Source organism: Myxine glutinosa, chromosome 1, assembly GCF_964187855.1.
Source record: "Myxine glutinosa chromosome 1, kmMyxGlut1.1, whole genome shotgun sequence".
Lineage (NCBI taxonomy): Eukaryota > Metazoa > Chordata > Myxini > Myxiniformes > Myxinidae > Myxine > Myxine glutinosa.
Window position 1 is genome coordinate 164,302,702 of NC_136261.1, and position 15,547 is coordinate 164,318,248.

Consider the following 15,547-nt stretch of genomic DNA (forward strand, 5'->3'; position numbering starts at 1 on the left):
AGACTGGTAATTGGCACGCTGTATATGCTTGTACAGTGAATCTTTATCTGGTGGTGGTGAGGACTTCTCTCCATAACTTCCGGCCTTGAACATTTGACATCTGGCCTGGTTCATGTCTCTCCATCCACTCTGCCCATAAATTTCGCAAGTGTGCACCTCTAATTCTTTACAAAGGGATATTGAAACGGCAAACACTGTCCATATAGACTTCTGAAATGTCGTACTGCTCTTTGCTGGTGATCAGGATTTTCGCTAATTTCACCTTTCCCATTCCATACAGAGCACTCATTGAATCGCATCCTGAAAATGAGTGAAACTTGATGAGAACGGCACATACACTACCGGTCAAAAGTTTTAGAACACCTCAATTTTTTAACAGTTTTTATTGATTATTTACGCAGTTTAATGTCTCAATACAACAACAACAACAACAACATGCATTTTAAAGGCCATTTTCCCTGCTAGAGCGGGGGTTAGCCTTGCGGTCCCCATGACAATCTTCTCCATTTTGCCCTATTTTCTGCATCTCTCCTTGTTAACCCCCTTGCCCGCATTTCTTCTTCCACCATCTTTAGCCAAGTCTTTCTCGGTCTTCCCCGTCTTCTACTTCCTTCTACATTCATTTCCATCACTCTTCTCAACCAGTCACTTTCATCCTTCCTCAACACATGACCAAACCATCTCAACCTGTTCCTCTTCACAGCATCAATCACAGGCTCTATTCCCATCATCTTTCGCAATTCATCATTTGTCTTCCTCTCTCTCAACGATACTCCGCACATCCGTCGAACCATTCGCATTTCCACCCTTTCCAACCTTCGTTGCTGCTCTACGTTCATTACCCATGTCTCGCTCCCATAAATCATAACACTTCTCACACATGCAGCATACACCTTTCCCTTCAGCTTCAACGACACTCCCCTCATCATCAGCACGCCACTCAATTCCCGAAAATTCTTCCATGCACATCTCACTCGAGCAACCGTTGCCGAGTCTGATCCACCTTCTCCATTCAGCATGTCTCCGAGGTAGCAAAATGTTTTCACACCTTCCAGCTTCACGCCGTCTCCAAGATCCAACTCAACATTTCCTCCATCTGCAGCTCCCTCTGTGCACACCTTACATTTTAATGTAGCTGCCACACTGGTTAATGACCCTCTCAGACCACTACATTTTTGATGAACCCACTCAGCGCACACTGAATGGAGTTCACTCCGACACCCTTCCGACACACAGCACAGGGCCACTTCCCAGTTCTTTCCACCTCGCCACATGCTTTACCACTTGCCATCACCTTCGTCTTTCCGATATTCACCTTCAGACCTTTTGTCTCCATATATTCCTTCCACGTGTTCATCTTTTCCTTCAGTCCATCCATACTTTCCGCAATCAACACCAGATCATCTGCATACAACAACTCCCACGGTAAACCCTCCTTTACGTTCTGAGCCAGCACCTCCATCACAGCTACAAATAGTAGTGGACTTAGTACCGACCCCTGATGCACTCCCACCTTCACCTCAAACTCACCACTGTTCCCGTCCTTCGTCCTTACAGCTGTGCGTGCTCTTTTGTACATTGCCATCACTACTCTGATCAACCATTCCTCCACTCCTAACTTCCTCAATGCCCATGTCAATACTTTGCGTGGAACCCGATCGAATGCTTTCTCCAGATCAACAAACACAAGAAACAACTTCTTCCTCTTCTCCATGTACTTCTCCTGCAACTGCCTCACAATGAAAAGCGCGTCTATCGTTCCTCTTCCTGGCATGAATCCAAACTGCATTTCGTCGATCTTCACTTTCTTCCTTATCCTCCTCTCCAACACCCTTTCCCAATACCTTCATTCCATGCTCCAATAACTTTATCGCTCGGTACGAGCCACACTCCAGAGGGTCACCTTTCCCCTTGTATAGAGGGACGAGGGTATTCAGTTCCCAATCCACTGGAATGCGGCCTTCTTTCACCACCAGATTACAGATCTCTGTCATTTTCTTCACACCCCAACTTCCTGCTGCCTTCAACATATCTCCCACAACTCCCGTCGGCCCTCCCGCTTTTCTACCCTTCATTGCTTTTATCGCTTCCCTGGTGTTGGGCTAGCGGCTGGGGTGCCGGCTTAGGATCCTCGGATCCTGGGTTCGAATCTCGGCCGATCGCCCAATTAATGCCAGGGGGGTTGACTCAGCCTGTCATCCTTCCGAGGTCGGCTAATTGAGTACCAGTTCACTGGTAATTCCCTGTTTGTCGTTGAAGGCGGCAAAAAGGGTTGGCGTCAGGAAGGGCATCCGGCCGTAAAACATTGCTTCAAAAAGGGGACCAAAAAAACAACAACTACCACGGTCCCCGAAAAGGCCAACCCCCGCTTCGCAGGGAAAAATGGCCTCTAAACGGTGGTTTTGGTTATTGCTTTTATCGCTTCCTCAACTTCCTTCTCAGTTATCTTCTCTGCCGGTCCTAAAACTGGGTTACTCTCTATGTTGCCATCCCATTCATTCTCTGTATTCAACAGCATTTCCATATATCTTTTCCATCTTCCTTTAATTCCATCTGGGTCGACAACGATTTGTCCCACTTCATCCTTCAAGCAACTCACCCCCATCACATCACACCTCTCTTTCGCTATCTGCTTTGCAATCCTGAATACTGCTTTCTGACCCTCTTCCGAATCCAAGCGTTCTCCGAACATTTTCCTACATGCCTCCTGCGCCTTTGCTACCTCTTTCTTTGCAGCCTTCCTGGCTGCCTTATAACTTTCATGCTCTGCTGCTTCTGCTCCCGTACCCTTCGCCTTCTGCCACTCCTTGAACGTCTTCCTCTTCTCGTCAATCCTCTTTCCAACTTAATCATCCCACCACCATGTTTCCGAGTGCCTCGGTGGTCCTTTTGTCCATCCACATACCTCACCAACGGCTCCCAACAGACTAGCTTTCATTGACATCCAACCACTTTCAAGCTCAACCACATCATCCTCGACCCTACTCAGCCTCTCTTTTAATGCCTCCCTTACTGTCACCTCTTTCAACCTCCACACCTTCATTCTCGGTTGGTACTTCACCCGCCGAGCTCTCCTCGCACCTTTCACCCTTACGTCGCAGACAACCAAGTGGTGCTGTGAAACAGCCTCCTCCCCCGGGATCACCTTTGTGTCCCGGAGGTGCCCCCTATCTCGCCTACGCACCATCAGGTAGTCAACGGTTGTCGTCGACCCACCTGACGTGTATGTAACAAGCTTATTATCCTCTTTCTGGGACTGAGTATTACAAATCAACAAATCAGCTCCATCAGCAAACTCCAAAATCCTTTCACCTTCTCCATTTCTCACATCATATCCGTAACCCCCATGAACTCCGTCAAAACCATCCATACTCCTTCCCACATGTCCATTTAGGTCTCCTCCTTCCACAACAACTTCCTCATCTTTCACGTTTTCCATCAGCTTCTCTATCGCACACCAGAACTTGTCCTCTTCATCGCTTCGACCAACCTGCGGAGCATATCCCGAGATGACGTTCACCAAGAGCTTTCCAATCATCATTTTCACCATCATCAACCTATCACTCACTCTAGTCACACTCACCACACTGTCTACAAACTCCTCAGAAAACAGGACACCAAACCATTCACGCCCTCCAGGCACCCTTGCCACACAAACTTGTATTTCTGTCCCTGCCTTCCCTTCACCATTCTCACACCACTTCCCTTCCATCTCGTCTCTTGCACACAACATATGTCCACTCTTCTTCTGACCATTACTTCCACCACTTCTCCTGATCTCCCTGTCATTGTCCCTACATTCCATGTCCCAAACCTCAGAAAGCGATCTCCACTTCGGGCTGTACCCTGCCCACATGTAGTTGTAATTGTAATGGTTCTCTTTTTGAGGCAATGTTTTATGGCCGGATGCCCTTCCTGACGCCAACCCTCTTAGTCGCCTCTTACGACACGCAGGGATACGGCGTAACTATTCTAATCCAGGGTACACACTGGGAAACGTTTAAAACATGGAAATTCTGGGGGGTGTGGGTGGGGGGGGGGGGTGGCGGCATCAGCATCACGGCTGTGGTTTAAACATATTTAAATAAATATTTAAACAAAACCATGAAAAACAATCTGGGAAAAGTCTCTAAGTGAGAACGTGGATTTGAGAAAGCAGGAGCAGAGGTGAAAGAAAAACGAGATGTAGGGGGCGGGGCACAAGTAGGGGACGAGGAGGCCGCACGAGACACCAGGCCGCACGAGGCGCACGAGGCGCGAACAAAGAAACGACTAATTACACACAAATTTGCAACAACTACAAAACCAAAACCAAATAGAAACACACAATAACACATAAACAACAAAATACGCAGCGGAAATTTGACAAAGAAACGAACGGGAAAACACTCAAACTTTGATGCCGTGGAGAGATCGAAGCAAGCCCCGTCGCTCGAGGGACTGGAAGCAGATATGTCTCAATGAACTCTGAAATTAAGCATAGAGCAAATAAACAATTGGGGATAAATAAAAATAAAATAAAAATAAAAGTAGCCACCTTTTGCAGATATAACCGCCGAACACACTCGTGGCATTCTTTCTACAATGGAAATCAAATATTGTTCCGGAAGTTCTTGCAACAGTCCCAACACTGTTGCAGAAGTTCCCACAAATGTGTTGCACTTTTTGGTTGCTTTGCTGTCACCCTTCTGTCCAGTTCATCCCAACTCGACAGTTCAACCATCTCGATGGGGTTTAAGTCTGGAGACTGTGCTGGCCATGAGTTGAAGCCTACCGTCTTGTTCTTTTCCTCGAAGGTAGTTTTGACATAGCCTGGAGGTGTGTTTCCGGTTATTATCTTGCTGTGGGATGAACCCCTGACCAACTCAGCGTATACCAGAGGGTATTGCATGGCACTACAAAATGCTGTGGTCGCCCTTTTTTGTTCAGGGTGCCAGTCACTCTGTGCAAGTCACCGACTTTGGATCCAGCAAAAGAGCCCCAGACCATCACACTTCCTCCTCCATGTTTGACAGTTGGTGTCACACACTGAGGAACCATCCTTTCGCCTACTCGACGGCATACAAAAACCCTGCGTGATGAACCAAAGATTTCAAATTTTGATTCATCGGTCCAGAAGACCTTCTTCCAGTCTTCAGTCATCCACTGGCAGTGCTTCATGACCCAGGCAAGCCTCTTTTTCTTATTTTTCCATCGTAGCAATGGCTTTCTTACGGCCACTCGACCTGTCAAACCTGCAGCTCGAAGTCTTCTCTTCACAGTTGAAACTGAGATTTGCTTTCTTCGACCAGTGTTAAGCTGTGCTTGAAGCTGTTGTCCAGCGAGCAGCCTATCACGCAAGCTGTTGACTCTCAGAAACTTGTCTTCTGATTCTGTTGTGGCTTTGGGTCTGCCAGACCTCTTCCTGTCAGTTTCCTCCAGTTTCCAATATACTACTTCCTGCAGTGCAATATTGTCGAAATAATTAATGCTCAGAGGGTGTAATAACAGTCTGTTCCAAAACTGCTTTTATACAGACAGGGGGTTTGCAATCAAGTAATCAGCAGAGGTTGGGACACCTGTAGGGATTGTTTGCATCAACTTTCAAGGCTTAATTTACTTACATTGCTGCAGAACAGCTGTAAGTTGTTAACCCATTACTTGTTCGCTGAAGAAGGCCTTTTTTTACAATATAACTGTGCAATTTTCATTATTTTCCCGTTTTTGCGAACTTAAACTTTTTTTTTTTAACCTCGAGCAGTTTACTGCTTACCTTTGTACCATTTCAGATTAGTCACTGGACATTGAACTGCATAAATTTCAACAAAAACTGGAAAAATTGAGGTGTTCTAAAACTTTTGACCGGTAGTGTATATCTTTCCCAAAGTGATCAAAGATGCGATTAATATCGATTGTACGTGTTGTTACGGATTTGTCACTTCCGTTGTTGTGGTTTTCATCCACTTGAAACATTTCTGGTTCCATGTACTATTATTGTTTTCAAAAGGTTTATTGTGTATGAACTGTTTTCAAAAGGTGAAAAAGTTAGTGTTAAAAAGAAACAGGAAACCGGATCGGGAACCGGACGACGACGAAGGAGAGAATTATTACTACTATTATTTTTGTACTGTTATTATTGTGTGATCTTAATACAATACTTGTTATTATTTTTGTACTGTTATTCTTGTGTGATCTTAATACAATACTTGTTTGTTTGTAACAATTGGTGTGGCTTCACCATTGATCTTTGACATACAGAATAACACATTTTTCTGCCGTGACTCCTCTCGGGGCTCGGAGGTACACCGTGACCGGGGTTTGGGGAGGAGCACGTAACAGTGTGTTGTTACCTCTTTCCAGTGCGAAAGTAGAGCTCGGCATTAATGTTCTTGTAGAACGCTAAAGACAGTAGAAAGATGTCCAACAAAGTGTTACATCATCAATTATCACCTTTGCAGACTTGCACCATCTTACATAGAGGAACTGCCAAAGATTTCCTTTGTGGTCACCGCAAGGCAGAAATTTTGTCCCCTGCATTGGAATTTTCTGGTCAGGAGAGAAGATTTTGGTGATTTACATTCCTTCAACTGACCTCTGTCCCCTTTCACCACTCTTGATGTTGTTGGTCTGGCATATGCCTGGAACGAAGTGGATCACACTCGACTTATTCATCTTCACTTGCATCAATAACTTTCAGCACTTGGTCAGTAAACTGTCCAAATGTTTGTGCTTCTATGACTGGAATCAAAGCCATTGTATCTGATGCCATACCTATGTTGAACCATTTAGGATCAAATCAGTGATAGGGCACAGGTCGACTGACCCCACGAGAAATGTAAGAGCTTTGCTTTGTTTATCTTGATGAGGGATCAATCAGTATTACCTCCACCAGCAAAGGTGGACTTAGGTTGTGCTTCCACACCCTGTGAGACCACTTCCATGGTCTTTGTTTGCCTGTGAGAAGGATATCTCAAAACGTTGTGGATGGATTCGGACGAAATTTGTTGGACAGGCTGAGTGTGGGTCAACGACAAATTAATTTGATTTTGGTGAAGATCCAGGTCTGAATACGAAAATTCTTTAATTATCAAGTGATTCTTTACCATTGAGAGATAGAACCAAAACGATAGATAGCATGATATTTCAAAAAGTTATGGACGAGTTATGACGTAACTAGGTGGATGAGTTGATTAGGTGACAAGAACAAGCCGATTAGATTTTGTTTCAGGTGCGGATCCAGATCCGGGCTATCAGTGGGTTCAAAATATAAACTGTTCAGCCTGGTGGAGTAAGGTATTCGCTCTACCGAGTGCCATTCTAGTATTTCATGTAACCTTTAATTGAGATAAAACGTAACATTAGGTTGTCAATTAACATAGGTGGAGGCATATCCATTGACGCATTCACGATTCTTTTTTTTTAATGCTGTTGTTTACTTATTTGTCGTTGCTCTCTAGGTGTTCATGCGCATGATGGGTGGGTCAAGGCAAGGCCAAATGATTGTCGTTCTTCTCATTGATCTACTCAAACGTGATGAAAGATTACCTCAACCAAAAAACTGCCCTGTGGAGGTAACGTTTTCTAAATGTTGCTTTTTCTTATTTACTAGCAGAGTACCCACCCTCTGTGTGGATAGTGTTTGCACATTACTTGCTGAAAAAAGAATAGTCTGTCTGTCTTTTACAAGAAGTCTGTCTTTTTTGCAAGACGATATATATTTGTGCCTTGTGCGTCTATAAGGTTCTCCGTGGTTGAAAGGGTACGTTCCAAGTTGTAGTTAGTAGTTAGGGTCTAAAGGTTCAAAAGGGTCTAATCTCTAAAGGATGTAAATGTCTAAGGGGTAGGTATAAAGTGTCTAAAAAGGTCCAAGTGGTCGAAACGGTCTAATGCTGTCTAACATGTCCAAAGGGTTTGAAGAGTGCAAAGGGGTCTCAAGAGTGTTCAGGTCTGACTTGAGGGATGTAAAGGGTGTGTGGGGTCTAAAGCTCCTCGAAATCTGAAAGGGGATCTAAACAGTATAAAAGGTTTAAAGGGCAAAGGGGTCAAAGGATCTTAAAAGTAAAAGGGGGTTGAAGCGATCTTGGGGGTCTTTGGGGTCTAAGGGTTCTCAAGGGTCTATGGGTTCAATAGGGTAGTCGTGGTCTTTATGGTCTAAGGGTTCTGACAGGGTGTGTATATATAGGGTCTACAAGGTCTTAGGGGTCTTTTTTTCTTTCTTTTTTTGTATACAACATCGAGGCTCGTGTACGACCTAACATCAATCACAAAAAAAAAAAAAAAACCATACAAAAAAGGGAGCGGGAGACAAGATGGGGAGAGAGAGGGAAGCACACAAGTACAACAGCAGAGAACAGGGACATCGGAAGATCCGTGGGAGGAGGGAGGAATGGGAAGGTGGGGGGGGGTGGGGGAGGGGGGAAGTATAAAACACATGGACACTGCTGGAACTTCCAGGAAAGAAAAAAGTCGGTATTTCCAAAAAAAAAAGTGGATTTGGGGTGAATTAACGGGGGTAGAAGAGATCAAGGTTTTGGATGGGGGAAGATTAGAGATCGTGGTGAACGGCTATTTTAAAGACCTGGAGGGAGGAATGGGATTGAAGAGAGTGAGGGAGTTTGTTCCAGTGGCAGGAGAAAAGAGGAATGAAGGAGTGAAGGTGAGCAGAGAGTCTTGATTTTGGCACTTTCACCAGAAGAGTGTTACTGACAGATCTTGTGCGACCTGTAGGAATATTTGGGGGACAGAGCACAGATAGAGCTGGGGGAGCTAGGCCGGATAGGAGTCGGTAGAAGACAGAAAGACCACCTTACCTGCCTGCGGTGAGTGAGTGAAAGGCCCTCGGAGTTAGCTTTATCGCGGGAGATTCCAATGTCTCAAGGGGTCTGAAGGTGCAGATGGATCTAAGGGTGTCTAAAGGATGTAAATGTGTAATGGTGTCTATCGGGTCTGAAATTTCGAAAGTGTCTTAAAGAGGTCTCAGCAGGACTTAAAAGGTATGTTTCAATAGTTCGCAATAGATAGACGTGACGTAGTGACGGTGCAACTTGTGTACAAATAGTACGTAACTAATGCCTAAGTCACACATAGGCGGATATTTTGACGACTACTGGCGACTGCCGGCGATCAAGATTTTTCGGCGACTACTGGCGATTTCGGGCGGTCAAATATGGTCAGGCGGCAGTATGGCGACTGCAGGCGGCCACATTGCGACTGCATTGCGACGACGCCCCGAGTGGGATGGCGACTGTTGAAGATCGACGACGACTGCATTGCGGATGCACGGCGGCAGCGTGGAGACAGTCTGGCGGCTAGATTACGACCGATGGCGGATCGCGGCGACTGCATTGGGGCCGGGTGGCGGTTTACTCCGACGTCCGCAAGACTGCAATAAGACCGCCGGCGATTGGAGACGATTCACACAACTTTTTAAATCTTTATTTCTCTATTTTACATTTCACTTTATTCATTTCAATGATGTATGACATGAAGCATAAATATGTTTGATGTGCAATAAGAAAGTTAATAAAGATGTATCATTGTAATGTAATAATCAAACTTTTCTGCAGGCAGAGAGAATGGAAATAAAGTCCAACAAATTATTTCCACTGGTCCCAAGTCCCATAAATAAAGTTTCCAAAGGACCAAAGTCCCAAAAATAAAGTTCCCAAAAGTCCCAAGTCCAAACAATAAAGCCATATCCTTGTCGGCACCACAGGACCTCACTCCACGGAGACCCTCACACCATCCTGTCTTGCCATGGAATCGTGGTATGTCGTAATGCAGTCGCCAGGCAGTCGTATCTCTGTCGCCAGTGGCCGTAACTCGGCCGCCACTAGTCCTACTGCTGTCGTCGTCAGTCTCCCATAGCCGCAGGGGAGACGTGGCAGTTCTTCTATAGTCGATATGCAGCCGCAACAGTGTCGGCCCGTAGTTGGGAAGATGCCGCAGGAAGGCCGTATGGCATTCGCATCTCTGCCATGCTAGCTGGTGGGCCGATTGCGGAAGACTATGAGCGACTGGGTTGCGGCCGCTTTACGGTCTTATTACGGATACCGACGACAGCATGGCGGTTCCATCACGACAGCATGGCGGATTTTTTTCGAGTGCGACTGAGCGTGCCGTTTTCAAACATTTAAAAAAATATTTGGCCCCTTTGCGGCTCTTGCCGACTGCAGCCGACCTGGGGAGGATAACCACGACTACAGGCGACCGTCCATTACGGTTTCATTACGATTGTCGGCGGGTGGTGGCGATTTTTCCAGTCGCCAGTAGTCGCCGACAAATCCGCCTATGTGTGACTTAGGCATAAGAGACACAGTCACGTGGGTCGACCGAGGCCTCACTCACGACTCAAGCAATACATTAAAACAAAGCATGTCAACTCTGTGATCGTTATATTTCCTGAAACCACATTTCAACCTGTCCATTGATGTATAACACGTGTTTCAGCTCTGGTATTTAAGCTTTGACCTCTGCGGACCATTTGTGTGGAATTGCCCCAATGTATATATAATATATAATGTGTGAGTGAGAACCTCACAGACATTCCAATTATGACACATGTAAATAATCATGATTGTGATACCTGCCAGTCCTGCCAATGTCGATGCAATCAACCCTCTATTCTCAATATACAGTCATGTGAAAAAGTAAGTACACCCCATGTAAAGTTTTGACTTTTTCAACATATTTCAACATACAGCTATTTGATCTTCATTTCAACAATATTGATAGAGAAAAGTGATATAACACAACAAATATCATGAAACATTTACATTTTGTAGTCCATTGTATAATTTAAATAAACATAAATGCAAATTTCACATGTGGAAAAAGTAAGTGCACCCTTGGCTCTAATAGGTGGTATTGCCCCCTTTGGCAGAAACAAACTCAAGTAGGCATTTCTTATAACTGTCTACCAGTCTCTGACATCGACTGGGAGAAATTTTTGCCCACTCCTCCATGCAGAATTCTTTCAGCTGTGCGATGTTTGAGGGATTTCTTACATGCACAGCTCGTTTCAAATCCCCCGACAACATCTCGATGGGATTTAGATCCGGGCTTTGACTTGGCCATTCCAGAACCCTCCATTTCTTTCTTTTCAGCCATTCTTTGGTGGATTTACTGGTATGTTTAGGGTCATTGTCATGTTGCAAGGTCCACCTTCGGTTGAGCTTCAACTTTCTGACAGATGGCCTCACATTATCCTCAAGCACCCTCTGGTACAATGAAGAATTCATAGTGGATTCTATGATGGTGAGCTGCCCAGGCCCTGATGCAGCAAAGCTGCCCCAAACCATAATATTTCCAGCACCATGCTTTACAGTTGGTATCAGGTTCTTGTGGTCAAATGCTGTCTTTGGTTTTCACCAAACATGTCTTCTGGTGCTGTGGCCAAATAGCCCTACCTTTGACTCATCTGTCCAGAGCACATTGTTCCAGAAGTGCTGGTCTTTGCCGAGGTGTTCATTGGCAAACTTTAGTCTTGCCCTGATGTTCTTTCTGGACAGCAAAGATTTCCTCCTGGCACACCTCCCATGTAGATCAAATTTGTGCATCCTCTTTCTACTGGTAGACTCGTGCACTTTGATATCAACAGTGGCAAGAGCTACCTGTAGGTCCCGTGATGACATTCTGGGGTTCTTAGAGACTTCTTTCAGCAACTCGCGGTCTGCTCTAGGGCTAAACTTGCTGGGGCGGCCTGGCCTGAACAAGTTGGCAGTTGTTTGGAATCTTCTCCACTTGTCGATGATCTTCCGGACAGTCAAATGATTGAATTCAAATTGTTTGGAGATCTTTTTAAATTACTTTCCAGACTCGTATGCATCTATAACCTTCTTTCTGAAGGCCTCAGAGAGCTCTTTTGATCTCGGCATGGTGACGCCGCACACTTCAACAACAAAGAGCAAACCAAACTCAATGTCTGAGGTTTAAATAAGACAGGTTCCTCCAAGATCCTCTCTAACGATGTTCTAATCATTTGCACCTGAGCTGGTGCACCCGATTCTAATTTTAGGTATTTGAAGTAGTGATAAATGTAGGGGTGTACTTACTTTTTCCACATGCGAAATTTGCATTTATGTTTATTTAAATTGTACATTGGACTACAAAATGTTAATGTTCCATGATATTTGTTATATTATATCACCTTTACCTATCAATATTGTTGAAATGAAGATCAAATAGCTGTATGTTGAAATATGTTGAAAAAGTCAAAACTTTACATGGGGTATACTTACTTTTTCACGTGACTGTATGCGTGTGGTACTCAAGTCTTTGCAGACCGAGATTAAAGCTCTTTGGTCACAAATAGACAAAGGCAGAGATGTCGATCTAGATTTCGCCCTGATTATGGGCCTAATGAGGCCTGCCTTTTTATAATAAAAAAGGTAAAAAATCAAACATTTAAACAGCCTTGGACATGCACCTTGACCCCACGGCCAAGGCACTCCATCTGTCAGGACTGTCCCATTGGCATACACATGCACCTCAACCGAAAGGCTGAAGCACATGGTCAATCAAAACGCATGCATCCTGACCCCGTAGGGCCAGAATGCATGGTCATACAATTGGACCCCTCCTCCATAGGAGTGAGTCCCCCCGACTTCACCACCATGCCTTCCGATGAATGAATGAATGAATGAATGAATGAATGAATGAATGATCGTTTTAAGGCCATTTTCCCCGCTAGAGCGGGGGTTAGCCTTGCGGGCCCCATGACAATCATGGTTCCCTTTTTGAGGCAATGTTTTTATGGCCGGATGCCCTTCCTGACGCCAACCCTTGGTCGCCTCTTACGATGCACAGGGATATGGTGTACCTATTCTAAATCGGGGTACTCACCGTGATCATTCATCCCAGCAAGCTGGTACTCAATTTGCCGACCTCGGAAGGATGGCAGGCTGAGTCAACCCCCCTGGCGTTAATTCAGCGATCGACCGGGATTCGAACCCAGGATCCTCGGATCCCAAGCCGGCACCCTAACCGCTAAGCCAACACCAGGCTATGAGGGCTGATGAGGGCTTATTTTCCTCTCATCAGGACAACATACTGCAAATTGTTTCTTTGTGACCAACCTAAACCGCTAATAAATACAGATCGAATCCCCTAACTTGACGAGGAAGCAAGGCGTGTAATAAGGGCGAAATCTCTGCCTATGTCTGTTTGTGACCATCGAGCTTTAAACTCAGTCTGCAAAGACTTGAGTACCACATAGATACCTCCTAGTTTGGAGGTGATGTGTTGGTATAATTTATGTACACGTCAGTGTCATGTCATAGGGTTAGTGTGCCTGCTTGGTTAAATTTCATGTTCCTGAATGCAAACCTCCTAACTGTTGATGAGCAGGGCAGAGACAATGTGTTCGTGTGGCAGGCGACACTTGTTGCTAACAGGTTGTGCAGCAATTGCTGGGGTGAGACTCAATCTGTGCCTTGCTTCCTCGTCAAGTTCTGTTAGGGGGTTCGATCATCCACTGTTTATGCTTTCAGTGCCTTTTCCAGGGAGATTATTCCGTGCACTAACTACTCTGAGTGAAGTCCACCTTCTTTAGCTATATAGTATCTCTCCTCTTTACCCAGGCTGTTACCCCTGTTGCCACAGTTGTATCTTTTGTAATGTCACTTCCTTCTCCTGATAAACCCTTCTGCATTTTTTTGGTTGTACCCTTCATCATGTTAAATATCTGTGTCAGTTGTTGACCTTTTCAGTGCTGGTGCATCATGGAAATTAAACTTTGTTCCGAGCAGGTAATTAAGATTATAGCATCTGGCAGTTTTAACAATTCCACACAATTGCTCAAAAAAAAAAATTCATACTTTTCACCATAAAATTAATTGTGGCTTTGATTGAGATTTTTTTTTTAATATCCACGTACCTCCTCTCAGGTGTACAGCATGATGCGAGACTGCTGGGCTTTTGCCGATACCAAGAGACCAACCTTCCAGCAGCTTATTGACCGAATCGATTGTTTGCGTGAGAGTGCCCGCTGCTGAGCAACTGACAATGAATGTAGCTGATAAATGATTATATTGAAGTCAGTGACGGGGGTAGTTCCGAGTAAAGTTGGTAGAGGGTGGGTGGGTCAGAATAGTTGGGAAGCAGATGGGTGAGATGAGTTGCTGATGTTGGCTTTGCAGTTCAAGGCGACGACTTGAGAGAAGGTGGATGAAATTTGAATGTTTTAACTTCATTATGTGAAAGCAAGAGACTATATATATGACATTTTATCCTTTGCTTTCTTTTTTCTCTATGCCAGCCACCAAAGGTCTATGTAAATTTATGTGTTGTATTGATACATGGCATAGATGTAGAGAAAACTTGCAATTTTTGAATTGAAAACCTTAAATCTGAAGATTGTAAATCTCTTTGAATTTATACAGCCCATAGTACAATTATTTGTCTTTTGACTCGATTTTCATTGAGCAAGTTCCGTCGCCAGGCAATTCCTCTGCACACCCTCTCTATTCGTTTTTTAAATTGCCAGTCACATTTTTATATCATTTCTCTCTGGTTTACTGCACATCCTCAAGATCGCTTAAAGCTTGATCTACTCATCAACCTGCGACAATGTTATTGGAGTCAGCAACTGTGAATCGTCAATGCCACTGAAAATTTGTTTAAACGCTGCCACTGAACGCTGTCACGAGTAACTTGTATGAATGTTCGTGATAGGTCGTAGAGGGCTTAATGTCTGCTGTTGAGGTAAAATCGTAAATAGAAAATGAGGATTATTATGAAGAGTTTTTTTTAATGTAATTTTTTTTTTTATTCTTTCCAGTTTTGCTGCTATCATATATGCTTAAACTAATAATCCTACTTTAGATCTTGCTGCAGCTTAGGAATATGGAAATGTTCTTGAGGTAAGTTATCGTTCCCTTGCCAATATAGCAATTTTAAGTCGCGCGCGCACACGCACACACACACACACACACACACATGTACACCCTCAAATATTCAGCTTTTGGATGACAAATAGCACTTTCATTCTTTAAGGTATTTTTGCAATATTTTTTTGTAAACCTGTTTGAAATAAAAAAAAAAGTACTTGTGCTTAAAATGTTTTGGCTCTTCTATACATTGTTGTGAATAATTTGTTTTTGACTTGGAATTGTGATACAATGAAAAGTGCACAGAACTTTGAATTTGATTTTTACTCCTCCGTGAATGTGGAGTTTCGTACACTATTTATTAACTCATTTAAGTCTCACTATATGTCATAATTTTTGTAGTAAATGAGCAAAGGTGTTGAAGAAACCTAGATGTTCAACATTCTTACTAAATTTCACCACGTCTCAAGTCCAAAGTATGACAGAGGTAGGTGCTCTCCGTCCTTTTTCGCCCTTGAAACCTAAATCTGAAGGTGTGCTGACAATCAGAAGCTCCTATTCACCTGAAGGATGTTTTGTTTGTTTGTATACAAAGTCGAGGCTCGTGTAAGAGCTAACACATTAAACACATAAAAACATAAACAGAAACACACATGAAACATATAATAAAGGGAGCGGGAGACAAGAGGGGGGGAGAGAGGGAAGTACAACAGTAGAGAACAGGGACATCGGGAGATCTG

The 15,547-nt window shown here is 44.2% G+C and overlaps 1 protein-coding gene across 5 annotated transcripts in view; it reads left to right on the top strand.

Moving 5' to 3' along the window:
* Positions 1-15,030, top strand: part of JAK2 (Janus kinase 2) — a 324,490-nt gene extending 309,460 nt beyond the window's left edge. For all 5 annotated transcript variants that reach the window (XM_078779492.1, XM_078779484.1, XM_078779477.1 and 2 more), the window contains exons 24-25: positions 7,437-7,550; positions 13,866-15,030. In XM_078779492.1, coding sequence (XP_078635618.1) covers positions 7,437-7,550; positions 13,866-13,973 — 222 coding nt within the window. In that variant the 3' untranslated portion in view covers positions 13,974-15,030. The remainder of the gene's footprint in view (positions 1-7,436; positions 7,551-13,865) is intronic.
* The last annotated feature ends 517 nt before the right edge of the window (positions 15,031-15,547 follow it).